Source organism: Drosophila obscura, unplaced genomic scaffold (assembly GCF_018151105.1).
Source record: "Drosophila obscura isolate BZ-5 IFL unplaced genomic scaffold, ASM1815110v1 contig_1, whole genome shotgun sequence".
NCBI classification, from domain to species: Eukaryota; Metazoa; Arthropoda; class Insecta; order Diptera; family Drosophilidae; genus Drosophila; species Drosophila obscura.
Window position 1 is genome coordinate 1 of NW_024542679.1, and position 27811 is coordinate 27811.

The 27811-nt window shown below is 43.2% G+C and overlaps 3 protein-coding genes across 3 annotated transcripts; all 3 read right to left on the bottom strand.

Annotated features, from left to right (window-relative positions):
• Window positions 1-2869: 2869 nt before the first annotated feature.
• LOC111072382 lies at window positions 2870-3635 on the bottom strand. The gene is made up of 2 exons (XM_022364222.2): window positions 3527-3635; window positions 2870-3470 (listed from the first exon to the last, which is right to left on the bottom strand). The coding sequence occupies exons 1-2, from the start codon at window positions 3579-3581 to the stop codon at window positions 2959-2961; spliced, it is 567 nt and encodes a 188-aa protein (XP_022219914.2). The 5' UTR covers window positions 3582-3635; the 3' UTR covers window positions 2870-2958.
• A 3659-nt stretch (window positions 3636-7294) lies between these two features.
• Window positions 7295-11189, bottom strand: LOC111072387 (putative ATP-dependent RNA helicase BoYb). The gene is made up of 2 exons (XM_022364227.2): window positions 7552-11189; window positions 7295-7486 (listed from the first exon to the last, which is right to left on the bottom strand). The coding sequence occupies exon 1, from the start codon at window positions 10965-10967 to the stop codon at window positions 7560-7562; it is 3408 nt and encodes a 1135-aa protein (XP_022219919.2). The 5' UTR covers window positions 10968-11189; the 3' UTR covers window positions 7295-7486; window positions 7552-7559.
• A 55-nt stretch (window positions 11190-11244) lies between these two features.
• LOC111072388 lies at window positions 11245-12205 on the bottom strand. The gene is made up of 2 exons (XM_022364228.2): window positions 11662-12205; window positions 11245-11597 (listed from the first exon to the last, which is right to left on the bottom strand). Exons 1-2 carry the CDS (start codon window positions 12058-12060, stop codon window positions 11361-11363), a joined length of 636 nt encoding a protein of 211 aa, XP_022219920.2. The 5' UTR covers window positions 12061-12205; the 3' UTR covers window positions 11245-11360.
• Window positions 12206-27811: the final 15606 nt, after the last annotated feature.

Genomic DNA, 27811 nt, shown 5'->3' on the forward strand with positions numbered 1-27811 from the left:
CAACAAATGAACGACTAACCATGAGAGAACGGAACGAAGCAGAACGGAAAGGTATCTGGACCCGGCCATGCTGCAAAAAGTCAAACATGGCCATTTGTTGCAGGTTTCAATTTCAGTTGATTGCATACCCAGAAAAAGACTGAAGCAGGGGGGAAGAGGGAAAGTAGGGGCCTTCAATGCCTTGCCATTTGACGAAGAAACTGTTGTAGATATTTGGACGTGCAGTCGAGTGCAAAAAAGAACACAGACGGACGGAATCTTTCCGTCTCTTTAGTGCTCAGACATATGTAGAGCTCACATACAAAAATTATAAGGATATGCACTACGTGAAGTCAATAAATAAAACAGTTGTGTACTCCCGTCCCAAAATAAAAAGGAGGAAGCAGGAGCAGTAGCAGCAGAAGTCTTCACACTGAGAGGAAAACCCAGCTATAAAATAACTGAAAATGAGTATTTAGTTCTAACAGATCACGAGTCAATACACTATTTCCCTTTTAAGACCTAGGATCAGGATTTTTTATCTATTTTTTCAGTGTAGCATTCTTGGAAAAGGCAAAGACGACGGCTGGGAACAAACACGTTAATTTAATACAAATGCGCTTAGGTGCGGGTGGAAGGATGGCTCGCTCTGCTCCTGGGCGGGATTTATGCCAAGCGACGCTTTTAGTCTTGGTCCCAGCAACAGCTGCTGCAGAAGCAACCCCACCACCGCCGGATAAGGCGCCTGCCACTGCAACAGCTGCGCTTACAAATGCTCTTGCATAAAGTCGTTTCTGCATCTTGGTCTGCTTGCCCAGCATTTTTGCAATAATTCTCAGCCGAACCATCATGGTTACTTAATTTGCTTGGGCCAAAATAAACATTGGCATAGAGTGGACGGAATGCAGTGGAAGTGTCTTTTCATTGTACCTCTAATCAGAGGTCCCTTCGGGCTGGACCATAAAATTGTGATTTATATGCATTGCACTCGTAAAGACATTTAAGCAATTCCCACAACTAAAAGATAAGATTCTCGAGTAAATTCTTTGCATACTTCCAAGGGCACAGTTGCTTTATCAATATGAGAAACTGTACGACAGAACATACAATAAAACCAGAAGGCACGAGGAATTTTCTAGCTTCTACCGAGTGCATTGCTATTTTTGCACTAAAGATGAGAGATAGAGTTATCTCTAGTGAGAGCAATAAATTATGTTTGATATTAAAATCAACTGAATGTTAATAATATTTTACAAAGACAATCAAATGGTGTTCGTGTCCTTGGTGTTGCTGATTCAGCACTTGTATGTCGCAGACTTTCTCTAGTGGCACCACCTTCTCCTTCTCTTGCCATATGTGCTACCACGGCTCAGAATTTTGGTATCTTTTTCTGGGGTACTCTTTGTGCGTTTGTGCCAACTACAATAATTTGTTGCATAATATCCTTTGACAGGATACACTTTCGTTAAGTTTCAAGGAATTGAGTTGCCTTATAAAATATCCCAAAATTGTTTTTGGCACTACTTGGAAGTACATGCCAAAAGTTTTCCCAGTTAGCACACTCCAGCACTGCCAGAAATTTTATCTAAGGCCCACCCAAGAGCTGTTTTCTGCCAAAACCTCTTCTTGTCCCCACTTCCAGACTGCCACTATTTTTTGTTTGTTTATGGCTTGTCCCAATAAACAACATTTATGCATGTTTACAATTTAACATGCTGGGCGCACATGTGTAAAAAAACAATTTGTGCGGTATTGCGACAGGAGCAAAAAGCGGGCCCAGGTCCCAGGGCAAAATAGGCAAACAAGCTTTGGCGGCTGCTTCAAAATTGTTGCTTTTACTTGGAAGGTAGCCAAGGAACAAAGACTACTGCTACTGCTCCTGTTCAAGCTGTTCCTGCTGTTCCTGCTGCTGTTGTTGCATTGGTGGCCACAATTGCGAGCCGCTTGCGGCAAGGACATGGCTAGGAAATCGCGTGCATGTTTATCATTTTAATGATGAGGCACTGGGGAATAAAATCCTGCGTGCACAGAGTTCTTTTATCATTTAATGAGCTGTAATCGCTCTTAATTACCCCAAAGAGTGAGTTCTTTCCACATACGAGTATATGCATTGTATGGGGGCCATTAAAGCTGTTCCAATTGGGCCACTGGCTGCGCTGCAGCACTTCCACCACTTCCATTTTGGTGTGCAAACGTGCGTCTATAATGGTTTTATCTGTGTGTCTGCAGTTTTTTTTTTGCTATCGTCAAAGGATATGCGTGCTTGTGCATCCTTCGTAGGCTGCGTGTCGTGCATGGCATAACAAAAGACCACCAACTTTTTCCTCCCACCAAACTCCAAATGAATTTTTTCCCTATTCTTTGCGTTTCTTTCTTTATAATCAAAGTGTTAGCTTTGTCAAAAGTTTGGGACCCTTTCAGGCACCGGCCTTTCTGGAAAACTTGCAATTTAATTATGCTAATTGATACTACGGCATTTTCAATTGATGAACAATAACACATGAAGGTAAACAAAGTTCTTGGAGGTAGCCGCCTGGTGCTTCCTTGGGCTTGGGCATCTGGGAAATCGAAATTTCCCAATGTAATTATCGACTGTAAGCGTTTCTTCGGTAATTTGTTTTCTTTCTGTTTAAGAAAATTTCGGAAAATTACTTTAAGGATGTAGAAATGTGCAGCCCTTCCGATAAAAAATGTGAAGGTGGATGCCGATAGGACTTCATGTGCTGTCTCTGTCTCTGATCAATACAAGTCCAAGCTTCAACTAAAATGTTTCCAGATTCACATGTTGTAACTCTTTCCAGACAAGCGAATCCAGATTCTGTTGCCAAACAGACCGTTGCTAATCGGTCGTGTCGAGATAAACCTATAACAAATTGGGGGTCCACTGATCTACAATTCAATCTAAGCAATATTTTTTTATTGAATGGATAGAACAAAATAAGCGACTGAGTAGAGGGCGGAGCAACCCAATGGAGCAACTCAGCAATGCAGTAAATCAGGAACAATACAATAATGCGCGCACATGGAGTTGATGGCATTGGCATATAGTTGGGGGTTGAGTCTGGTTTTTTTTAGTTTCTCAGGAATGATATCTTTTAGCAGGGTCTCCATTTCTTGTATGTGCTGCTTTTCCTCATCCGATGGATTATATTTCCTTAAGGTATCGCGAATCCCACAGGAAACGGCGAACAGTTCTGGGATTCGAATTTTGGGTAATTTTACAATGTATTCCTCAGGATTGGTAAATTCTTCTTTTGATGATTTGGAACCTGCAGTGCGCCATTCGCCTAGAAAACCTACAAGCTTACAACTCAATGATAACAGGTTGGACTCAATATTCTTCATCCTAGTTCCTATAGTAGTTTCGTTTCGTTGCTTATTTTGGATTAGCCGCACGGATAGCGAATTTTCAAGGGCTTTTGTATATTCCACCAACTGGCATGTACTATTGCAATTATCCTGTCCAAAGATCATTGGCGTGCCCAGCAATGCTTTATTTGTGGAGATTTTTAGTAGGCATCCACTTGGTATCTAATATCCAACTCACCCAGAAAGAGCACAGGTAAAGGTAAGAGCCGCATTGTCTTGGAAAATGTGCACATTTTTGCTTTGCAGTCACTTTAATAATATTTATTGGCGATTAGTCAAGCACTTCTAGCGTACTCGTATAATATCCATGGCAAAATGATTTAGTTTCGATGCGGTTCCAATCGAATGACAAAACGGAATTCCACCGATTGTGGGAATATATCCCCGTCATCTCTCTTCGCTGTTAGTGAAATTATAGTGGAAAGCCTTTCCATTTTTCGTTCCCACTCCGAGCATTACTGTAGCAATAAAATGGGTAATTTTCGAAGGAATGGAGCAAGGAGCTGCCCTGCTCTGTTCTGCTTTGCCTTATGCATATCAAAACTGGAATCGGCATGCCAAGGCATTACAATCAATTACTTATGCATTAGCTTAAATTGTCACATATGCAAGAGATACATAGATACATACATATACACATGTACGACACCCCATACTGTGAACACAAACGAACGAATGGATCCCTTTTGGGCCGACTGAGTGCCGTCTACGTCTGGGGTCTCGTCTTTCGAGTGAATTCAATTGAATCACAAGTGGTCTATGCAATTAGTTGTAATTGGTTCTTGAAATAATTTATTTCATGGCTTTTTGTCGCCAACTCTATCCTCTATCCCCGACCTGAGGCTGGTGGATACTACGTGCAAGTTTAACAAATTGCAAATTTAATCCTGATTTCAGCAGAGGTATTTCAAAGTCTCTACTGCTTAAATTAATTAGAGCAGATTTTACACTTTAGTCCTGATTCAATTTAAGGCAAGAGCAGGGCTGCAGAGCTCGCTTGTAATCAATTTTCCAAGGAAATCTGCCACAATTTTCACCAGGTTTTGTGGGCAGGACACAGACATATACACACACACACAGTGAAAGGAAAATCATTCTTTATCAGCATCTCTTCTGGTTTAGTCTGACTTATTTACGAGTATTCTTCCTCCATTTGCCACACAATTATTCTGTTGGTGTTGGTTCTAGTGCTCTGCTGCTCTCGCTGGCAAATAATTTAGTGGGTGCACTTTGATGGCTGCTGCATGATGCATTCGGCACTCATCTTTGACCTGCGCCTGCACCTCCGCACTGTACACCCAACCTAAGTTCCCCAGGTGATATTAAAATTTCGTACTTTGCAAATAAACACTGGGAGGAGTTGGCAGGGGCAGAGCCCCTCCTCCTGTTGTAGTTCTTGCCTCGTTGCTAATTCCACGAAATCGAAGAATCATCTAACCCTGATGCTGCCAAATCGGGGACACCTGCAGTGTGGGTAGCTGCCTGTCATTTTGTTAGTTTTTCGCGCCGCTCCAAAGCCACTTGTGTGCCTGATCAGCACTACTAGTAGGTGCATCAGCACGATGACGAGGACGATGGGGCACGGCTCGGCACGGATGGGGGGAGCTGTTTTGGGGCTGCAATTTATTTATGAGGCTGCTGTGTTCATGAATATTTCGGTTGGTGGCTGCTGATGTTGGTTGAATGCCACTCCAGTACCCTTCTTTACCTTCGACTTTCATTCCCTTCCGCACTGTACGCTTCGTTTGGTTTTGGTTTGTTGTTGGGTTGGGTTGGTGTCCCTGGTCGTACCTAAAACGAGTTTTGTTACAAAATGGTGCACTATTGATTGTTACCTCAGCGCATTGACGTGCGAGACTCCAGGAGGGGGGTATATGTATACTACATAAGTGCGATTGGAAATATTGGGAAAATGAGAGAAAACGCTACACATTGGTGATCTATGCCCCAGTTACAAGTTAACTTAATTTGGGAATTTTAAATGTTACACGATGAGCACAACAAATTGAGTAAAATGTGGGAAATCACCAAATAATATTCACATTCTTATATGCAGAATGGGGGCTGGTACCTAAGTAATATTAGCAGCTTTTAATGCTAAGGCCGCAAAAGAGCCGTGTGGAGCTCCATAAATAAATACAAGACACATTTACCAAACATTTACGTTGTTATTAAGTCATTATGTTCCATGCTTATGCTTAGCCCTGAAGCACGAAGATGGGAAGTAGCCGAAGGGTCGAAAGTATTTTGAATTATCTTTTTTCTGCACTTTCCCACAGTCACTAACCATACAGTATGGTTAGTGCTCCAGTTAAGCAATTTGGGACTCTTTAGAAGCAGTTAATATGCCACTGGAGAATTTTGGCTGGCAGAGCCGGGTCTGGTCAGCAGATTGACCCATATGCAGTGGAACGCCTATTACGTAAAGGCAATTTCTGAGTCCAATTTGAACATGGCCTACTTGGGCAATATTTAGGCAGTTTTAATGCAAGAGCGTCGACAAACCATAAATAATTTAAAACTGCAGAGACGTGCAAAAAGTGACCAGACCAAAGGCCAGCGCTTATAAAAAAAGCAAGCGCAGCAATGGGAATGTATGGAAACAACTTTGAAACAGAACTCAGACCTGGCGGAGGAGGAGTCGAAATAGTCAGCAGCCAGAGAGCGCGAGTTGTTGTAGGGAAGCATGCTAAAGTCCCATTATGGCTAATAGGCCCGAAAGGAGCGAAAGGCAAGAGACAGCTTCCAGGCGCTGGTAGGAGGGGGTGTCAGGGTGCAATGTCACCGCACACCTCCAACGTTGGCCGCACCTTTTTTTCTGCCACAAATAAGTAGGCTGCAATTTTCAGGCTTTGCTTGGAACAGTCAACTGCGAAGGGCAACAGGAGAGCGGGTAGCTTCTCTCTAACATTCCGAGCAGTAATTTTTTTTCCCTGCCAGCTGTTGGCTCATTCTAAGCTGTGCCAGCACTTTCCAGCACTTTAGCGTCGCTTATCCTAATTGTGGTTTCACTCGTATTTGTATGTGCGAATGAGTGTCCTGAGCTTCTCACGTCCAGTTCCGTGTGAATTCCTTGCACTGTGTGCATAATTTTTTGGCCTTCAGCCAGTTAATATTTTTGCGTGCTCAGCTCAACGGGGGTCGGCGGTCTGCCTCTGACTAGAGTTGACTATCTACTGCTCCTATCCGCAGTCCGCTGTGCAATGTGTCCTCACAGGACTACATTATCTGATATTGCTTTTGATCCGTGTTTCCCTCACATCCCACACAGTCTTGTTGTTTCTCTTTAGGTCTTTGATTTATACGATTTCTTTTTTTTTTTTTTGTTAAGATTATATATTAATTGAGTTAGCGGACAAGGATTAAACACAGGTTCCATAACATGTCATGGGCCCTGTCCTGACAATGACAATACCGGCCACTGATATAGAGTCTTTCGATGTCATTTGACACTACATAGTACAAGTATTGCAGAAAAAATGCAATCAAAATGAACATTTTGCTTGTTGAACTTGTTCCGTGATAATCATTTTACGCATTTTGCATTCGCGTCATTTCCAGCCGTCACGGTTGCGGTTTCTTCTTGTAGTTTTTGCTGCTGTTGTTTCTATCAGGTGTACAAATGACAGCGAAACCAACATCGAACACCAAAAACTCCATATCGGATGCTGCCCAATCAACTTTTTTACTGTATATGATGGCAGCAGAAATAAGAATGATGTCGGGTCCAGCAGCATAAATATCATTTGGAAGGTGTGTGCAGTGTGTGCAGCCTAAAGTATATTTGTACTATTTTTTTTGTTCACTGCTTCAAGAGTATTATCTGCGTCTGAGAGTCGCAAGTGTCAAGTACATACATATAAACATATTTTTAAATATATTGTAGGAGTATATACTTTTATATTAATTTTTAATAATTATTTTTAGTTTATATTGTGAGTGAAAATATTGTTAATTATGCAATACATATGTATGTATGTTAAGGGGTTTAAAAGTTTTAAGTTTTCCAATTCGTGTCGTTAAAATAAATAAAAAAAATTAAATTTCTTTTTAGACCCGTATTCTCTCTCTCCTTGCTGCGTGGCTCATTCTCTTCTTTGAGTTCCACCCACTCTACGATCTACGCTCCAAGTGAACTCTGGAATTACAGAGAAGAAATCAAGTCAAAAATGTTTCCAGTTACATTTGCACATATGTACATACCGTTAGCCTTAATTCATGTCAATCCTCCTGTAATAATCGGGTCGCTCCACCCCGTCCTCCGATTCTGTCTCGGACACAGTTTCCTCGCTGCTTTCCGCTTTTGCTGTGAATTTATGAGCCCCCCATCCATGCGCACGCATCAACTGGTTGGTTTTTTTCATGTCTCGCTGATGCCACTTTTCCTCGATCACCGTCTTGTCGTAGTTCGTTTGGAAGTACTTTACGTGGACGAATAGCGTGGGGTAGAAGCCTCTATTCGCCTTTTGAAGATCGATGTATACCGTGCGCCCCTTCATGGCATGTTGTATGCCCTTGAAGACTATGCCTGTGTTTACAAAGAACTCGAAGGTGGACCCTTCAGTGGTGCAAGAGGAGGATGCGCCTGTAGGGGTGGCCTGAAAGAAGACACTGGTGCCTCGTATCACACGTGTCCGGTAGGACATTCGTTCATCGACCATGGTCACCTGCAGATGGAGCGCGTCGAGGGTCTGGAAGTACTTGACGAGGGGACGCGATGCGCGTCGCACAACACGAGCAGCATTTGATGATGAAGCACCTGCGCAGGCGGATAGTGTCTCGCCTTTGGATTTATGACTTTTTTCTAGATTCGTCTGTTTTGGCTCTTCCTGCATGGACTCCTTGGAGCGCTGGACTGGGGCTTCCTCCGAAATTTGATGGGCTGTTGCCTTGCTGTTGACAGCCGTGTCTGTTTCCATTTCCTCGCTGCGATCCAGCGCAGCGCATCTCATAAAGCAGGCAATGAAATCGGCCATTGGGATCACCTTTGATACCGCACTGTCCGATTCCGATTCTGATTCTGATTCTCCAGGCATGACACTGCTCTGGCTCTGCTCGGCTTCCAGCTGGGCGTTGGTGGTCTTAGTCTCGTTTTCGCGCTCCAAGAGCATCTTAAGCCTCTGGTCCAATACACGCTGGACTCTGGCCGGCAGCTTATGGGTGTCCTGCTTTGACTGTGGGCTCTGGTCTCTGTCCTCGCTCTCGGCGATCTGCTCTTTGTGCTCATTTTTGGCCACACGTACAGGCTCACATGGGTCCTTCTCGTATTCCAGTTCTGGTGGATCTTTGGGGTGCTTCGGCAGGGGTGCATCCAACTTGATGTGCTCTTCGAAGAATTTCAGAATGTTCTCTTTGGTGCGGGCACATCGCTTGCTCATCTTGGCCTCGATCTGGGCTCTGAGGAGGTTCAAGTGCATATTAAAAGTCTTCACTGTCTTCAGGTATAGCATGGACACCATACATGTGGCGAAGATCGTGTGCGAAGTGGAGAACGCGACTTTGGCCTGCACGAAGTGCTCCTTGGGCGCCGTGTCCAGCCAGTCTTGAACCGTCTCCGCATCTTTGGCAGCCCAAATGCGCTCACCCATGTGATTAACCAAGCCCAGGAGACGCAGATCCATGCACAGTGGCGGCTCAGCGACGTACTCATCGGGGCAGACATGGAGCGACATGCACTCGGTCGCGAAACGACGTGTGCTACAGTCCATTGCCTGGACGACCACCATGAGGTGCGACTGGACCACATTCACGTTCTCAATGGGCGGCACACTGAGCACTCGGACACGCTCGTAGGAGTAGCCAGCCACTGTCGCCGGCTCAGCCTTCCACAGGCACACGGCTTGGTGTTGCGGTGGCCAGTAGCGAGGCGGCGGCTCCACATTCTCCCCGGTGAGGTGCAAGTTCAGCAGGGCAGGCAAGTTACGGTCGGGATCTAGATCGCGCCATTTGCCCTCCGGGGGCATATGCTCGTAAACGATCACACAGTAGTGTCCGGGGGAGTACACGTGCAGCACATTCACCTTGATGTCCCCCGAGCAGGGCATGGCCGATGAATGGCGATCTGCTTCGTGCAGATAGTGACGATCCACGCACCTGGTATTCCGGCAGTCGCCGTGACCCAAAATCTCCCTGCATAGCGGCTTTACAATGCTTTTCCTTGTGTTCATCTCCTTGCGGATGCGTGCAGCCATTGCCACAATATTGGGATCCAATTTCTGGCGGAGCAGCATCAGGTCGACCAAGCGGGGCAGCTGCCTGGCGTTCGCCTCATCCAAGAGGACAAGCGAATCCAGGATCCTTTGATCGCTGTTGGTTGCTGTTGGCTGCCGGGCGGCTGCCTTGGATATCAGGGCATTGGGCACATTGTCGGATAGGAACAGAAAGCGACGCTTGAACTTGCCCCATGAGCTGCTCATGCTGTAGTGGATAATGGTGTGGGCGTTGCGTACTCTCAGCTCGGGACAGTCGTCGGTGCAGACAAGGATCACGCCTCGGCTGTCACACGTCCAGCTGCTGACCTTATCGAGTTGCTCCAGATCCATGGTCTGGTAGTAGGCCAGGCATTGGTACTCGAAGTCCGCCAGGTCTGCCAATAGCAGGGCCATTTGCATATCCGCATCGCAGAAGATTATGGTGCGATACTCCGCCGGCGGGCGCTGACGAAGCAGCTGCACGATCGCAGCTACCCTGTCCTTCGCCCCGACCATGTTGACTAACAATCGCATCCCGCCATAGAGAGCAGCTTCCAGGAGATCGCCAAAGATCAGGCAGGGATGCTGATTGAAACGGCGCAGCTGGGAAATCAGGGACGGAGTGAAGTGCTGGCAAACCGTCACCACCTGCGGACGGGGATAGTGATGGGTGCCCTTGCGTGTTGGCCTGCCGTGTTTGGCCGCCATGCTTGGAATGTACTGCTCGGCCAACTCCAGTTCCTCCTGCTGCATTAGGTCCGCGTCATCGAACACCACTGCCTGCAGCTGATTCAGCTTTAGCAGGCCTTCTCCTTGCTTGCACGCGTTGACAAATCGGGCGGGGGTGGCCACCAAGACGCCGATTTCGCTGATCCACGCACCCATGAAAGAGGGCGTGCACTCCGAGGGAACGGTCAACACCTTCGTCACCTGAACGGTCCACATGTCCTCGACGGTCTCTTCCCTGGGCATGAGCGCACTGCATAGCGCGGCAACCTGCTCCATTCGCGGCAAATCTGGCACTAGAATCAGGGCAATGGGTCCCATTCCATGCGAGATATCGAATAAGTCGACCGCCATTTCTCGCCTGTGTCGATTCGCGGCCAGGATCGTGCTGGCAACGTGACAAATGGGCGGCACATATCCCATCGTGCGGCCGCTGCGTGGGGCACTCACAATGAGGGCACCGTGACCCGGCCCATTGAGCAGATGCGGCCAGGCATAGCTCTGCAGCCGCTGCAGACGGTTCAGGCCCAGTTCTCTCATCCTCTGCAAAATATCCGGCAAAAGGGAAACCTCCGCGAACGTGCGAAACGGTGTCACATTTACAGTTGCATGGGCCACGGCATAATCAGAGCAGTTCGACCCTTCAAGCGGCTGCAGAATATCCTCAAGGTTGGGCCATTTATTTTTCTCGCTGTCTGACATTTTGTTGGGGCTGATCGCTTTCGGGTTGCCGCTGAAATTCACCGAGTTTTCTTCTTCTTAATTACACTTTACACTCTGCAAAAATTGGCGGAAGTAGGAACGGACGAACGATGGCACTATCGATAACACCAATGGTTTTGGAAACTGCGCGATAGATCGCTGGCTTTTGCGTCCATCGATATATCGTCTGAGAGAAAAAGTAGGATATCGCAGAATGCAGTGACGCGCACAACTAGCATTAACAAAAAATAGAAATTAAAGAAAAAACATCAAAATATACCGATACAATTTTTAATACAATTGAAAATACATCTGCCTCGCTACTTCTCATTTACTAGAACACAATTTTGATTCGAAATAATTCTGATTCTGATGATTTATCTAGGATGGGGTTCATCGGGCGGCAAAGCTGATAACAGACAGAGCCGATGGCTTGAAGACTAAGGGTTTCGGCTCACACACTGCCTCCATCAACGCACGCTTCTGGAGGGCCAGATCCTCCTCGGCCAGTGATATCGGAGTAGGCAGGATACAGTAGCCTCCTTGCTCCATCTGCAGGAATCCAAAGCGAACCCCCTCTTTGAGGGTGTGAACTACGGTGTCGTAGGCCCCATTGGGAAGCACGGTGCACTGGGGCGGCAAGCATAGCATTAGTAGGATACCCCAATAGATGATCTCTCATCAATGTACTCACGCCAAGACGCATCATCAGCTGGGCCATTATCTCCTCTAAGGTGGCAACCTTGTTGAGATCGAGAATGGCTTGGGTAATTATCTGCCCGTTCTGGTTTAGTTTGCCGGTACGGGAGGGCGTACGGCAACTTGGTCGCGGGTGGGGGCAGGCGCAAATCGCGTTTTCGATGTCACGGGGCATCGCCACCCGACGGCGCTTAGCAGCACGGGAGGCAGAGCGCGGGGGATCCGCGCTGCGTTTAGCTGCGCGAGATGAACGTGCCGATTTGGGAGGCTGCTCCGGATCCTTCAAAATAAGTTTGGCCTTGGACTCTGCGCGCGAATTGTTGCGAGAGCGTGGCTGCACGTTATCCTCCTTGCTCCCCTCTCCCTTCACCGTTTTATTCTTCGGAATCACCATTTTCAATCAAAAATTACAATCCCGATTACTAAGCGGAACAAAAAAAGTTACGAATTATTTTTGACGAGTAGAAAAATGTATAGAATTAAAAATTGTTTCTATTGGAGCGGGAGATGTTTACACTTGGAACGAGAACGACTAACTGAAAACCTACTGAGGAGAGCTGAGAAACTAAGCTACAAATATTGATGGAGAAGTCAACGGCTACTTTGGGATTTATTTTATGCTTGCTATGAACTATGAGGACATTATCAAAACTTTTGTATTGAAGTAGGCGCTTGTTTCTGCTGCTCAGCTTTTAGTACTCTGTGGTTGGACGTAAAATTATATATTTTGTGCATTAGTATCAATAGTCACTTAAACAGCAGTAGTCTGTACGTCCTGGACTTACAACTATCTCTCTCCCAGGGTGAATTATCACTTAAGGGTTCGTTTGTATGTCGAGAAAATCCTCATAGAGAACGCCCATCTCAGCCTTCTCCTTTTACTGATTTGCATTGGGTTTCTTAAATGTTTACATTTAAGCGGGCGTATGGGTAATATTTTGCTTGGTATATGTGGAGGATGGAGAAAAGTATGATAGTGGAAAAATAATCATGACCAATTTATAAAAATAGCAAATATCCATTAAAGCCCAATATATTTCAGCTGTTCAAAGGGTTCCTAAAGTCGTGAGACTATGGAAAATATAAAAGTAATTCACAATAATAAAATCATATTATCTGAAAGATAACGCTCTCCTTTGCTATCTTTTCCTTTTTAATTTCAGGCCACCTTAAACTGTGCTTTGATGCTTTTAAAATTTTTGTAGCTTCGTATAAATGAACGGCTTTTGTATCAAAAAAATTTTACAAATGCAACCAACCCACATGCGTATAAACATATTTATGTGTGTGTATATTTGTATGCATGCCACACCGGAAATAAGAAAGCACGCGGAAAATGTGCACCTTGCTCTTTTCATCGCAAAGTTTTCGGTTTCTGTTTGGTGTTGTGCTTCGCAAGCGATAACTCTCACTCTCTATGTCTCTTTCACTTTTGCTCTGTCTTGTCGCACACTACGTATACATAATGAAAAATTATTTACATTTTGTGTTTTTTATCTGTGTGAGAGAGAGAGAGAGAGAGGGTGAGAAGGAGAGATGTGTGCCACACTTTGTCTCTTGTAACCCTTTCCAGAGCAACTTTTAATTTTTCTATGTGACATTCGCTTTTCTCTGTTTTCCTTTTGCTTCTACTTCTAGTTCCTTTTGTATGGTGGCTTTTAGACGAGAAGAAGACATACACAAAAAGGAAAATGATGTCACAAAAAGTGAAAGCAGAGAAAAAATAAGAAGCTGCGTTAGGTGGCTACAGGTGCAAAGGTAATAAAGAAGTGGCCGTGGCCGACAGCTATTTTTCGGTCAACAGCAGAGGTAGATGCAAACCTTGTTCGTCATAAGCGACGTGGGGCATTCTCTTAGCGTTCTACCTGTACGATTATCACTAAGTTTGTTCCTGTCACAACTTCTTCTTAAAGAGAGAGAGAGCACGAGGGCCACGTGTTTTTCGTTTTTAGCCTTTTGTTTTGGTTTTTGATATTCCGTTTTCTTTGCTATATTCTCTTTCACAGCTGCTTCGGAGATTTCCACCCACAGGGCCACCCTCTTCCTCACATCCCTGCTATCTTCAAGCGACGTCTTCGTGTCTCGTGTTTTGGCCAATTTTTCAAAGAGAGTTTGCTGCCCTTTTGCCTAGTGTTGATTCGCTTAGGCCTTCTTAAAGGCAAAGGATAAGGATGCCGCTTGACGATACTATTCTTAGTGCGGCGCAGGCGTAGGAAGGAGCAGTAATAAATGACTAGCTCTTAAGCTTTAATTTTCAATTAGAAATCGTCTTCGATCGTAGCTGGATTCTTCCTCAAACTCACTTGATTAGCTCTGAAGCTGATTCGGTGCGACTCCCAAACTAAGCCCAGGGTGGGTTAGTGTTAGCCAGCCATCGAAGTGGTTACATGGGTGGCATGCATCCTGCCCTTTCCCTTGCCTAATCCCAGACCCACAGCCACTCTCGGTCAAGCCCCATCCCTCTAACTCCCTTCGCTATCTCGCTCTCGAACAGATGTTTTGTGGCGACTTCGGTTCTGAAACCGAAGTCGTGTTTTGGCCTGTTCCGAATCCCATTTTGTTCCACAGCCGCCTGTTTGAACATGCTGCCACGGCATCCTGCCGCCTCAGTTGTGCCGGAGTAGCCGCTTTGTACGCATTCCTCGTTGCTCATCCTGTGCGTCGGTTTCTTTGTCGCCTTCTCCGTGTTTTGGTGTACGAGTTTCCGTCCTCTTTGTCCTTGTCGCCGTTACGCTACCGATAGATAAAGTTCTTCGCTTTCCACGGTTCATATCTAGGATTTGAAAGAAGGTACACAAAATATAATGTAATGAAAATATTATATAAATAAAATGTAACGATAATTTGTTACTAGATCTACAGCTTTGGCTGTCCAAAAAGTTAATTTTAAAATTTCTGTAATATATTTTACTCTGTTGTTGCTTCGTCTTCTTGGATCTTCATCTAGCTGTGTGCCTAGCGTGCTACATATTTTATAGTAAAATTCTCTAGATTTTATATTAATGCCAGTGGCAGTGTTCCATGGAGAAAAACAGCTGGCCTGCCACTGGCATTGCCTTTTTCTTCTGTATCTTTTGCTCAGTCAACTCCTCTGTCTCATGTGGTGACTTTTTCTTCTCTGCTTTTCTATCGTTTTTTATAATATTTACTTATCTGTCTGGCTCATTTTTGTGTGTTTGGTCTTGCATTTTAACGGGGGCAACCGCACTCTCCCACACTCTCTACCTCCCACACTTATGCAAATAATCTTACACACACGTTGAGAGAACAGTTGTTGGAGCAAGATAAGGCGTGACTGACAAGTGCAGGCCTCATCCGAAAAGTGCCTGCCATGCCCTGCGATGCGGTGCAGCATTCTACCCACATCACTCAAGTCAAAAAGAAGGAAAAAACTTCAACTAGATGCACATAAGTATAAATTGTATTCTATATAACGCCAAAATGTAGGAGTACACACAAATAAACTATGTTTTCATTAAGAGAATTTATTTCTCAGTAGCTCTCTTCCTTTGGGTCTTGCTCCTATCCCCCATCTTCAGTTCCCCTGATACTGCCACATATTTGTCCCTCGCAGTCTCGTAGTGCCTGGTGTCCTTACAATCGACACCTCTAACCACCTACATCAAACGGACTAGCACGGTTTTGTGTTGTCTGCTCGGAGCATTTAAGCTTTTGCCTACAACTTTTGCCAGCGCTGCTGTTTGCCCAGTAAGGACTCATCATCTGCTCGACTTTCAGCTTTGTTTGCCTGTGGCTGTGGCTGACTTCTTGTTTTTGTCAGTGTCTGCTCTTTCTCTCTCTATTTACAATCCTTAGACACTTTAGTGTCCTCTTTCCCCAAAGGCGACATTTCGCCAGGAGGAAAAAGGAAGGAGAAAAGTGGAAATTTGAAAAAAAAATTTGCTGTCCTGCCTGCGTGATTCAAAAGCTTCTAATTATCCCACAAGTTACAGAAGGCACATAGCCGATTTTTTAACTGAAAGCGGTTTCCTTTGCTGCTGCTAATTGCAGAGTTTGTTGTCTCTGCCTCCGTTCATAATGTGAAAATTTATTATTTCTGTATCTGTCAATCGAATTTTTAGCCAATATTTAAGGTAAATATTTATAAAGTTTACAGACGCTTCAGACGCTACCCATGGAACAATTCGGAGAGCAATCATACCCCACACACCCTCTTTCTCTGGCAGAGTTTCCACAAACTACGTAGCGACGTCAGCATGTGCCTTTTCCATGTCTGTGGCTCATTTAACCCGCTGTCAGAGCTCAACTTTTTCTCCATTAGCTCCGTAGTGCAGTTCTTGACACATTTCCCCCTTTGCCGCGAGAAACAGAAAACCCCCAACTGAAAAAATCACTTGCAAATTCAGTTTCAGTCTGCTTTGTAAGTGCATAAGATTTTCATACATAACTTTTTATGCTACTATTTGTGGTTGGACGTGGTATTTAGCGTGTGTGTACTTGTGCCATTTTATTTTATTTCCATTTGACATTTTTTGTATGGTGCATTGTGAATTTTCCGTTGCTTTCCACGCTTCTTTTGATTCTTGCTCTTCCTGCTTCTCGTCCTCTCGCGTATTTCACTCTCATTCACTCTCTGTATATATCTTAATACAAGCTCATTTTTAACTTGAAAACTAGGCAAACGCAAGTTGCACTTTACCGCAGCCTTGGATAAAGAATATTTTGAGAAAGACCATACTTAGAACTGAAGCCAGAATTTACATTTAAGGACATTTTCAGTAGTAGTCTCGGGTACTTACATACTTCCTCCTGATTTTTTTTGAGTATATTTTGCTGTTTTTTTATCAGTTACCTTTTTACCTTACAGGTGGACATTTCTGTTGAATTATTATTCAATCGCCCTCCTAATTAGTTTTCCTCTACCATCTTTGAAGCCTAGTCGCGATTGTTTTTCCCTCTGCTGGGACTGGGACTCACTTCCGTTGCCTCTGGGGAAGCTTTGCCTTTGCCCGAGACTTGAGAGTCACTTGATAATGCTGCTTGCCTCCTGATATACACAGAAGGACCACTGACCTTTGTCCCTTTGGTAGACCCTTTGGTAGACCCTTTGGACTCTCTACTCTTCATATAAAAGCAGTTGGAAAAGTTACGCTTAATAAATTCATCAACAATTTGGGATCTGTCTGAAATTTGGAAACCATCTTAAATATGTTATTCTACTTTTGAGTCGATTCCCCATTGTGGTTGTCGTGGTAAGATTATAATCTTTATGTAAAAAAAAAAAACCTAAGCGACAAATAAGCAATGAAAATAAAATAAGCTGATGGAATGGGAAAAAAGCGAAGAGGAATGGAGCGGCGCATAAATTATTTGGCCTGAATTGGCAATTATTTGTTGTAATTTATTGTGTTGAGAAAATTATAAATTGGCCATGTATTTTTTTAATACGAAAATAATTAATTTTATTTCAGAGATTCCGTTTTGTCCCTGTCAGCTTTGCAAACCTTTATAATGCATAACACAAGAACAGACATGCAGACACATGTACAAACATGTCCACACACACACACACACACATATGGTTATGGGGAATCCTGGCAGCTGCTGCTCCTTCTGGTCCTCCTACGTCTTCTCCTGCATTGCATCCCCTACAATATGTAATGACTTAAGTCAACGATGTCAATCCTTGCTGTCATCTTCGCTTAATCAATAATACACATGTGGCTGGGTGTCCCAGTGTGCCAGTGCAGTCTACTGCTGCAGCTATTGCAATGGCTTGCAGCTGCTGCTGTTGATGTTGCTGGAAGCTCAACTTTGACTCGACTGAATGGACCGTGAACACCGAGTGTCCGAGGGGAAGGGACAGAGCTGGTCCAAAATCTGACCTGTCATCAAAGCAAGCCTACTGACTGCATATCCCCTTCCATCCTTCCCCCGATGCGGAATTGGTAGGAGCCCTAACGACTGAAAGTTCATCTAATTGACTCAATTCTTATTCAATTCTCGTAGAACATGTTCTATTTAATGGGTTGAAAATCTATGGAAATATAAAATGTTCTAAACTGGTGGCAATCCCCGAGAATAGTTAAAATATTGCTCATACGAGTACACAGCGAGTGACGTACATTAATTGAAGCTGTTCTGATTGCACAATGGCGTGGCCCGACCAGGCCAATCCAATGGAAAATCCAAGTCAAAGACATAAATCTTGAAACAATAAAGCAGACAAAAGTGAGAGGCTGAACGAGCTCTTGCTATGATTTACGGCTTCTGGGGTTCATCGTGATGCCTTTTAACAGCATTTACATCCCCGTCGACTCCCAGCTCTGGCTTCAGCTCCGACTGCACATATGAAATATGATTACAAATCGATGTCCGTTTGGTGTTTGACCTTTTGCATTGTGGTACCGTTCCATTCGCTGGTTCCATCTAGATTTCTCCGCACCGTCTCTTTACATTAATTGCCTCATCGATGTCAGGGGCTAAACCAATTTATCTGGCTAAATATATATTGGGGAAATATAGTTTGGAGTACCGACCGCCCAATTGAATTTATGAATTTTTAATTGCCCTTTACACAGCCAAATTAGTCGCTAAACATTTATTTCTGACCAAATATTTCTGGCTGCACATTAATGTACGCTTTAGTGCATAAGCGGAAAATTAATTTATTGCCCTCATTTAAAATCTGCATAAAATATTTGATTTCGTTAACTAGTCGGTCGAGTCTGTTCCCCCTCTCTGAACCTTCTTATTTTGCTTGTGCATCTTTAGGCCAATCCTTTTTGCTGTATTCAATCATCATCATCGAATTCTTTTCCCGCTTTTGTTGTCGCAATATGGATGGCACGACATTTTCTGATGATTTGATTTTGGGCCGTCTTGTTTGTAGGCCTGAATCGTTTCTACCCATGGTTTCTGTTCCCCCCACCACCTCACTGTCATGCACAATTTAGCGGGTGACATCTTGCCCTCTTTTCCGCTACTGCTGCTCCGTTTCTCTGTTCATGTTGGAGTAGGTAATTTTTAATGCATTTAAACGGCTGTCAAGTGGCCCACACACGCCATATACCCTCCGGTTCTACTCCATCCGTCCCCCGCCATTGTTTGTTGCCCCAAAAATATGCAAAAGCCGCGAGCACTTACGACACATACCCCGACGACCTCGTATATCAGTGCCACACAGAGGGTAGCCGGTCTCGACAAAAACCTGAAGTTAGACATTCTTTGTGCTGCTGTTTCTATAGGCCTAACTAGTCTTTTAGAAGGAGCCGTGGAGTACTCTGTGGAAACACATGCCATGCTTTTCATATGAAGGTTGGCACGTGGGCTAATGGACAGCTCTCTCTCAGTTGAATTAGGTAACAACTATCATTTGCATATCTAAAATGTAATTGCTATTGAAATACAATTTGTACCACGAATTTCTTTGCATTCAAGGAGCTTCTTATATGATTATCCACTCATCATGAAATATATATCTAAAAAACATAACAAGAATAATAAAAAAATCGTAACTAAAAGTAATAAAAAGCCTTTGAAGCTTCGTTGAGAGAATCGAAACTTCGTTATAGCTGGGTAATTCAAAAATAAAACAAAAAAATGTCAGACTGTTGTTTTTTTGTTCCCTTCTTTTCATGGAAATGCAGGACTGATCCAGAGCACATGCAAAATTGAAAAAGAATACAAACATGCTGCCAACTTTTCGCAAATCAACAACTACTGCCACTGTCAGCTATATATGTACATAGACTGCATCACACACCCATCAAAGCACGAGGTTTGAGCCTACGTCAGCAGTAGCACGGTAGAGTAGGTGGAATAGAGGGAAGGGTTGGTAGTCCGGAGAGGAAAAAAGTTTCAGCTGATTACGTTTGCTGTTGATAATGTTGAGTGACATTTGGTTTGAGTATTCACTTAAGTGAGCGACAGCGATGACTGCCCTGTTCCACAGAAGCATGTGAAGTGCTTCCACTGATCCCCCACTGAAGCCTCTGTGGTGGTGCCTTTGCGTGCTCCCCTCTGATTGCCAGTATTGCCAGAAGGCTTGTGTTTCAATTAACACAGAAATGTTTTTCATGTGCTCCAGAAACGCTAATGTGGATGTGTGTATTCATTTGAAATCGTTTTTAGCAATTTATTTCGAGAGCTCACATAAAATCAGAGAGAAATAAATATGAAAATGAAGTCAAGGTGAGTTTGGCGGGTCTTAACCTGCCATTTTTCATATGTGTTGAATGCCCATTTGCCAACACACAAAAAAGGCATTTAGCCACAACTACCCCCCTTTGCTGTTTTAATACCGCTTATACATCTGTCGCCTCCCTGCACCCCTCCGCCTGTTGCCGACACAAAATCATGTGCCCTGCAATCAGTCTACATTTACTCTTGGCACTTGGTCTCCTTTTAGTCTTTCTTCACAAGGCTCTCAGTTCTCACTCATTCGAATTGAACATTAGGTGGGAATGGGGAGCTCTGCCCGGAGAGGAAAAGCTCAGCTCTGGGGTCCAACCACTTCGTGAGAAAGAGAAAAAAATAAAGCACTTTAAATTAATAATTCTGGGACATCTGAATATCTGTATACAATTGTCTTTGGTGTCCAGTAGGAAATTCCCTTTTGAAGAGAAGAGAAAATATAAAGTTTTAAAATTATGCATAGCATTCTATAGACGCCACGCAGACAAATGCCAGGCATGGTTGCTGGTGCTTTTGTTGGCCTGCTGTTCTGCCTTTGTCTACCGTGAGTTTCCACACTTTCTACATTCCTGTTCTTCTGCATATCAAAGGAATTCTGTGCACATTATAATGCTTAGATTAAAAGCCATTTTGTTTGCTTTGTGGCTAACCAAGTTGTTAATATGGGGATTCATTTACTCGAGGCAGAGAGACAGAAGCGGATGGCCAGATACGAGCACAGACAAAAGGCACTCTTAGTGGTGGGGTCAATGTTTGCCAATCACACACTTTTAGCAGCCACTGTTTGAGGCTAGTTCAGAAGATTGAGGCACAACTGAGAGCACATTCAATTAAGTGCATTGTTTGTGCATTTGCATATTAACAGTCCCCTCAACTATAGGTTCGAACCGTGTCCAGTTCGTGGTCTGTCTGCCGTCCAGCTCCAACCAATAATATTGATTGCATTTTCATGTTCAATTCTAGATTAAATTTGTGGAATTTTCAATTCTGTAGAGGTGGAACAACGAGTATTTGGATTGAGCAAGAATTGTGCGGTTGGACGGAGAATAATCCACAAGTTGAGCCAGAATCAAATTTAAGGCATATTATGAAGTGCAGTGAGAGTAAGGAATAGGGAGAAATTTATCAAAGATTAGGCTGAGAGAGAGAGAAAGAAAGAGTAGGGAGTGGAAGATGTCACAAGAGAAGACCGACCAACCTGAGGCCCAAGCGAAATTCTGAGCACGAGTTGGAAACTTCTGGAACCAAAAAATTTTAACCAAAGTATTTTGATATAGCAACTTTTCCTTTCCTATTCTGTCTACTCTAATTTTTATATATTTTACCACTTTTCCTAACATTATTTTGCTTTGTTGCCAAAAAAAATCTGCAAAATAAATATTGTTGGTAACACAAAAGTTTAAACCATTTCTTAAGGTGCAGATTTAAGGTTGGCCTTCTCTGACTGCGAGAACTTATTATCATTGCCATTTGATCGCTAAGCCACTGAAAACGCGAGTCCTGACTGGGCTTACCGCCTCTCCACGTAGTGGCTCGTTGGCTGGATGGCAAGAGGCCAGAGGCTTAGGAGCTTGTCTTATGTGTGGAAATAGAGTTGGACCCACACCCAACTTAAAGTGGATGCCATGCTCCTGGCCACGGGCTTAAACCCAGTCAGAGCGCAATCTCCAAAATCTTCCTTTTTTGAGTTCAAAATTTATTTCAAAGTTATTAGCACATTTTTTTCCAATTTTTGCTCAATTCTCTCTCTCTGTTTGTCCTTTGTTTCCCTCTTTTGTCTACCACCCCATCCTCACCTTTGAGTATCTCTGCGTTTTTTGTGTTTTTATTTCCTATATACGCTGCTGCCCCGACTGACGTCCGCGTTTTGAAAATGAGATTTTTGGCACCAATTCAACACTAAATTGATTTTGAACAATGGATCACGCCCCCAATCACGGTCAGTGGCGAGGGCGTTGCATAGGCGGTCCATCGGCATTGCCTTCTATTCTGCTATCTTTGGCAATTTATCTCGCCATGATTTTGGAGCGCTGCTTCCGCTTTACCCTCTCCTTTTACTACACCCGGATCGTCGCCAGCAATTAAAGTTGCAAATAAAAGCCATCAAATTCAATTTCCCAGAGCCATTACCATCCATGCACCCCTGCACCCCTGCACCCATCTGCCGACTGCATGCAAATTGTATTTGTGTGCCAAGGCTCGCTCGGACGACACTGGTGGAAGCGCTATCATAATTTTTCCGCTCCTTGCACACACAAAGGCATTTTTAGCTGCTCTGCCCTGGCAAACCATCCCTTCAATGGCTGCCGACATAATCAATAGTTGTGACTTCCTTTAATGGTTTTCCGGTGATTCAGCACTTCCCGTGGCGCTCCAGACTCCACCCAAACTTACTCCGCTATCCACCAATCCAGCGTCCTGCTTGTCTATTATTTTATTTGCAAGTTATTTGCCTCTTTTGCCAATTGTTGGACTTCGACTCTCTCTACGTCTCCAACTGCCAACAAATTTGTCTCGTTTTCTTAGTTTTTTTTGGGAAAAAGATTGGATCAGTGTCTTTTATGAATCCCAAACTTATAAAGGCTTCTCGTTAGTCGAACCCACTATTGTTCTCACACTCGTGCCATTCTCTCCCATTCCGTTGTGTGTTCACTTTCCATTTTCCCCTCGTCTTTATACATTTTTCTCAGCTCGTTTTTTGTATTCCTTTTTCTGTTGTAAACTAAAACACATGTTACGTGTTGGCCAAACAGGCAGCAAAAAATCTTTTTAAAAACGTGGACAATGTTATGGCAGGACAGAAATTTCAGCATTATCATATTTTACGACTGAAAGCGGGGGAAAAAAATTATCAAAGCTGCCCGGGGCTAATCACTTATATGAGATTTTTTGCAGCACTTTGCCCCATGGGGTATACATTTCTGAAACTCAGCAGAGCCATTAATCAATGCAGGATATTTTTCTATTTATGAAATTCTGATATATATATATATATATTCCTACAGACTGGCAACTCTTTACAGTTCTGTCTTAGAGGTTTGGCATATTAGTTTATGTCTACTTCACTGGGGCCTTCGTTAACACTGAGGTCACGTGTTCCGACTTAATGCATTTTAATTGAGGGAAAAGTCGAGAGTTGAGTCAGCTTTCTGTCAGGGTCTGTTAGTAGTTGAAAAACTGCAAGCTGACCAACGCCAAAGTTTGCCCCTTTGAATTTCTTAGCTTTTGCATAGTTTTCAGCAAAAAAAGTTGCATCCTCGCAAAATATCCTGCTAGAAAAGGGTGATAGGAAAATTTTTAGGAGTGGCTGTGAGACATGAGTGGATAAATACTTATTAATTATCGGATATTCAATTTTTGGATGTAGAAGAAAAATGGAAGAAAGAAAGAGAACTGTATATAGAAATGAAATGATTAAAAAATGTAGATAGGAACATTCTAAGTGAACAATCAATCTAAAAAGAAATCACATTTGCTGTGGGATTTCATATGCACGATAATCGTATGATTTTAAGAATATAAAGGATACAACTTCTGGTTTTTCAGGAATGCTCCTTTACACTTCTCAAAATCCATTACTTAATCCAACCCTATAGCGCATTATTCACTGCCTCTGTACAGCAAAAGGCTACAAAATGTGTAAGTTTTTATCTGATAATAGCTCTCGGCGTTTGTCATTGCATAGGGCAACACCTTCAGGGCAAGCCTCTTCTGCTTTTCCGAGACTCCAAGGCTGTGGACTCATGCCCGACACCTCCGGTACTGTGCTGAGCGTTGTCGTGAATTAATTAAGGAATTCAATTTAAATGCATATTTTACGTTTTGTCCCCGTCGTCCATGTGGCGTATGAGCAACGTCTGTGGACACTCAACAATTCTCAGCGGAGAGAAGGACTCGCGCCACCTCTTTTTGGTTTGTTTGCTGAAATATCTGCTGATATTAATATTCATGAAAATTGAAAAGTTTTTCGTGTTTTTATATAATGTGAACTGAAATCCGGCAAGTCCATCGAGAATGGGATCGTCGTGGGAGGAGTGTGGCACGGAAAGACATGTGTGCATATGTATATTTAAATCATCACGGTTGAATTTTTGTTTTTGAATAAATAATTTATGATAATCATTTGGTACTTATGTATTAACGTGGCTGAGGACCGAAGCAGGATCTGTAAAAAGTTTTAATCGAATTTCATTTTTATTCTCAAATGGGTTCTCTGCTCTTCCACTTTTTGTTTGGCTCTGGGCTGTGCACGGTTTTCCACTATACCGTCTTCCACTTGCCTTTGGAATTAACTTACATACCTATATTTAAATAAAATTACTTACATAAGCAATAATTGTCTTCGATTGGCTTTTGTGTTTGCAAACAATTAAATTTTCATTTCCGCCATGGAATCGAATCACAAATGAAAAGGAATGCGGGTGAGGGGCCACGACATTGAATGGTGGAGTAGTGCCGTTGTGTAGGTGAGGGAGTGGCTAGAAGTCGGCCAGTGGGATTTTTTTTATACTTGACTGGAAGGGTCATCCTGTTTCTGCTCGTTCCGTGTTTTGCTTCAGTCCTGTTCGAGTATTTTGTTACTGGCATGTGCCCAATGAAATGAATGATTTTTAAGTTCTCTCTGCACTCTGCGGACTTCCAAAATAGAAGATAGAGAAAACCCTTCTCTGACTCCTGAATCACAACTCCATCGCATTGAGTGGTATCGGTATCTCGAGCATTAATGTCCTAAAGCACACATCAATACAAAATTAAATTATTTTAAATTATAATTGAAGGTTTTTCTTTTCGTTTCGCTTGGCTTGGCTTGAGCTACCGTCGTCGCAATGCAAAAAGGAAAAAAAAAAATGTTAGACACATATGTATGTAATTCGTGCATGTTGGCACTCAACCCAACTCGCAAACTCCCAACTCCATCTCCCATTGTGACCTTTAGTCGCGTGGAGCTTTAACATATTTTGTGTAAATAATGCAACATAAAGTATGGTATATTTTTGTGACACGCAAAACTTCCTGATCCGGTGCCTAAATAAATAATGCAGCGCCCCACAACATCAAAAATGTATCGCAAAAAATTAATAATAAACAAAGAATGGATATTTTTGTTTCCGCAGATAGTTGGGAATTCGCATAGTGTTGAAATTTTGGAAAATGGATTCTCCAACGAAACTGTGTACAAATTTGTTTACTTTTGCTTACAAAATATGTTCATAATATTTTGGATTTAATTTTCGGTAGGGCATTCCATGTGTCTGAGTTTTCACTTCTCTTTATTTGTCGTGCTCAAACATTGGCGACCATCAATTAATTATGTGACTTGTCGACTGACAAACCACCTGAAAGGTGAGCGTCCCTTTTGTATTGTATTTGCCTTTGCTTCTGTTTTGTTTTTACTGGCCAGGTTGATATATTTTATTCAAAGGTTAATTTTCGCCGCAATGCATTTGACATATTTGAATAAAAACAATTATCACATTTTGTTATCACACGGTTGTTTGCTATTAATGGATGTACGCTGTCTGTCTGTCGCTGGAGTCAATGTTTATGAAATTTTAATTAAAACATTATTGTTCTAGAATTTGGTGGTGGCACTGGGCACTGGAACTGGAAGATCAGGGAAATGCTCAGACTATTCTGGAATTGGAAGAGTGGAGAAGAGTATGGTCGAAAGCACGGGAAGATATTGTTATGTAGAGTGTATGAAGTTTTATTGTTACCCATACATCGAAGCTGAATAAGCAATTTCCGCTAATCTAAACTCCTTTGCTGCTGGGAGGCGACATAATTTGAAACCTGCAAGCGGAAAGAAGTGAAAATGAAATACATAAAACGTATACAGGTACATGTACACATCTCCATCCAATAACAACAGCAAACTATAGTCGGGGTAGATAGGATGATGTGTTAATTGACGAAGTATAATTTCCTGTGCCATGTCTCTCGCAGCGATTTTATCAGCCTCGTATATGAAGAGAAGCAAAGCCATGCAAATTTTGTACATGGGAATTCCATTATGCCTTCCCAGGCAGAGAGGTAGGAGGTAGGAGGATATCAAGGCTAGACAAGGCTCAAACAATTGCTTTAACCCTCGGCTAATGGCGAACGAGTAGCCCTTAAACAGTGGTTGGTAACAGAAGCAGACTCACAGCAATGAAAACTTCATGTAATATAAGTCAACAGCAGTTAGCCTAATAGAAAAAACAGCACCAACAAGAAAATCACATTGTCGACACCAGTTAGGATGGTAAATGGAGAAAAGCTACTTCTAACAGCATCATCATCGCAGGTCGTTGAGGGTTTTCAGAATATTTAAACACCATGTCTCATGCACACAGATCCCCAGGCCGTCAGCTTGTTTAGCTGGGAAAAAGCAAAAGCAAAGGCAAAATTTAAAACCGAGACTGTGCAGAATCCAACGAAGATACAAGCATAGTCAGAAACATTAATGTGCAGAAAATTTACTTGAAAAGAAACTAAAAATAAAATCGATATTTACATGTTATGCGATTAGGACTCATTAAAGTTTCAATGTCCTTAAAAAGATGGATAAAGAAGTGAGGGCACAGAGGCAAGGGACTCTCCACCCATAGTTTGTGGCCAGTTCTTCTCATTTCTGAAGCAGTGGGGGCTAAGCAGCCCCTGACTGCTTTCCACTCAACGTCAATGCTGTCAATTTGCTAATCAGGCCGAAAACCGCCATGTTAAGAAGTTTGTTCTGGGTTCTAGATGGGTGGCACTGGCACTGTACAGTATACTGTATATATGTATGTATGTATATAAAGTTAGTAATATATGTATATATATCGGAGAGAACAGCCTGGCATTTAATTGAGGTCAGGCCTTGACAGATAACTACAAACTGCACTCAAGCATACGCGAAAAGCAATCAGAGGAGCTCGTTAGGGATTCCCGGGATTCTAATTGAAAAGCGAAAGCGTTACAAATTCAATTTTCGACTTTAATATTTGTGCCAAGTCTTGGCCAAAATATCCTTGTAGGATGGTCTCGAATGGTCTCCTTGTGACGGGACTGTAGCTGTGAGCCTTGACTTGATGACTTTGCGTGTGGCCCTCTCTGTGCTCTCGCGGTTTTAGAAAACTCCTGGCATATTTCCCAGTTATGGTTACTACTAAGGGGTGAGGTCTGCGAAATGGTATCAAAAAACAAAGTTATTTAAAATAAAGTCACATTAATGCCTCTTTCTGTCACATTTGATATGCTTTCCTTTTCTGTCCGTTCGAAGTTCGTTTGTGCAGTCCTTACGTACATTTGAAATAACAGTTAACTGAATTTAGCTAACTGACTAGCAATCCTCATTGAATTCCTGACTGAAGGCACGACTGAGTGACTGGTGGACTGAGTGAATGAGTGTTCTTCCACTCGTTTTGGTTGCTTTTGGTGCCTGTCGTCTCTCCTTCATACTGTATTTTCGACATTTAGTTTTGATTGTTTGAACGCCTGTCACGGTCTGTCCGCCTGTCCCTAACTATGGGTTCGCAGCACCCCGAGCAGTCACTCCCCTGCTTCTTCGGTGCCAGAAACGGAAGCTAAGAAATTCACTTCCGCAGCATGTGCTTCCGTTTGGGTGGGTGTGCGCTTGGCTGAGCCGCCGCCGCCGCCGCCTGGAATGGGTGGGGTAGTAGCTCCCGCCTGGATGCCAAGGGTTCTGCCAAATGCGCCCCCTGCTGCACAATGCATTTTTCATGTGTCAGTATTTCGTTGTTTACAGGGATTCAGCGCCGCTTAAAAATTATTTCCTTAAACTAATGGTTATGTTCTTAATTTTTTGTGAAACCCGAAGGATGAAAAGCCGGACCCTTTAAATCATCCCCCGTGAAACTGGGAAACTTAATTGTAAGGGAGATATCCTATCATGATATAATGAGGAATTGGGAATATGTAAAGAAGGAGTAACTACAAACGAGAATCTATTCATTGGGACCATTTATAAGCATAAGTATATGCGGCCATAGTCCCTGCCATGCTAT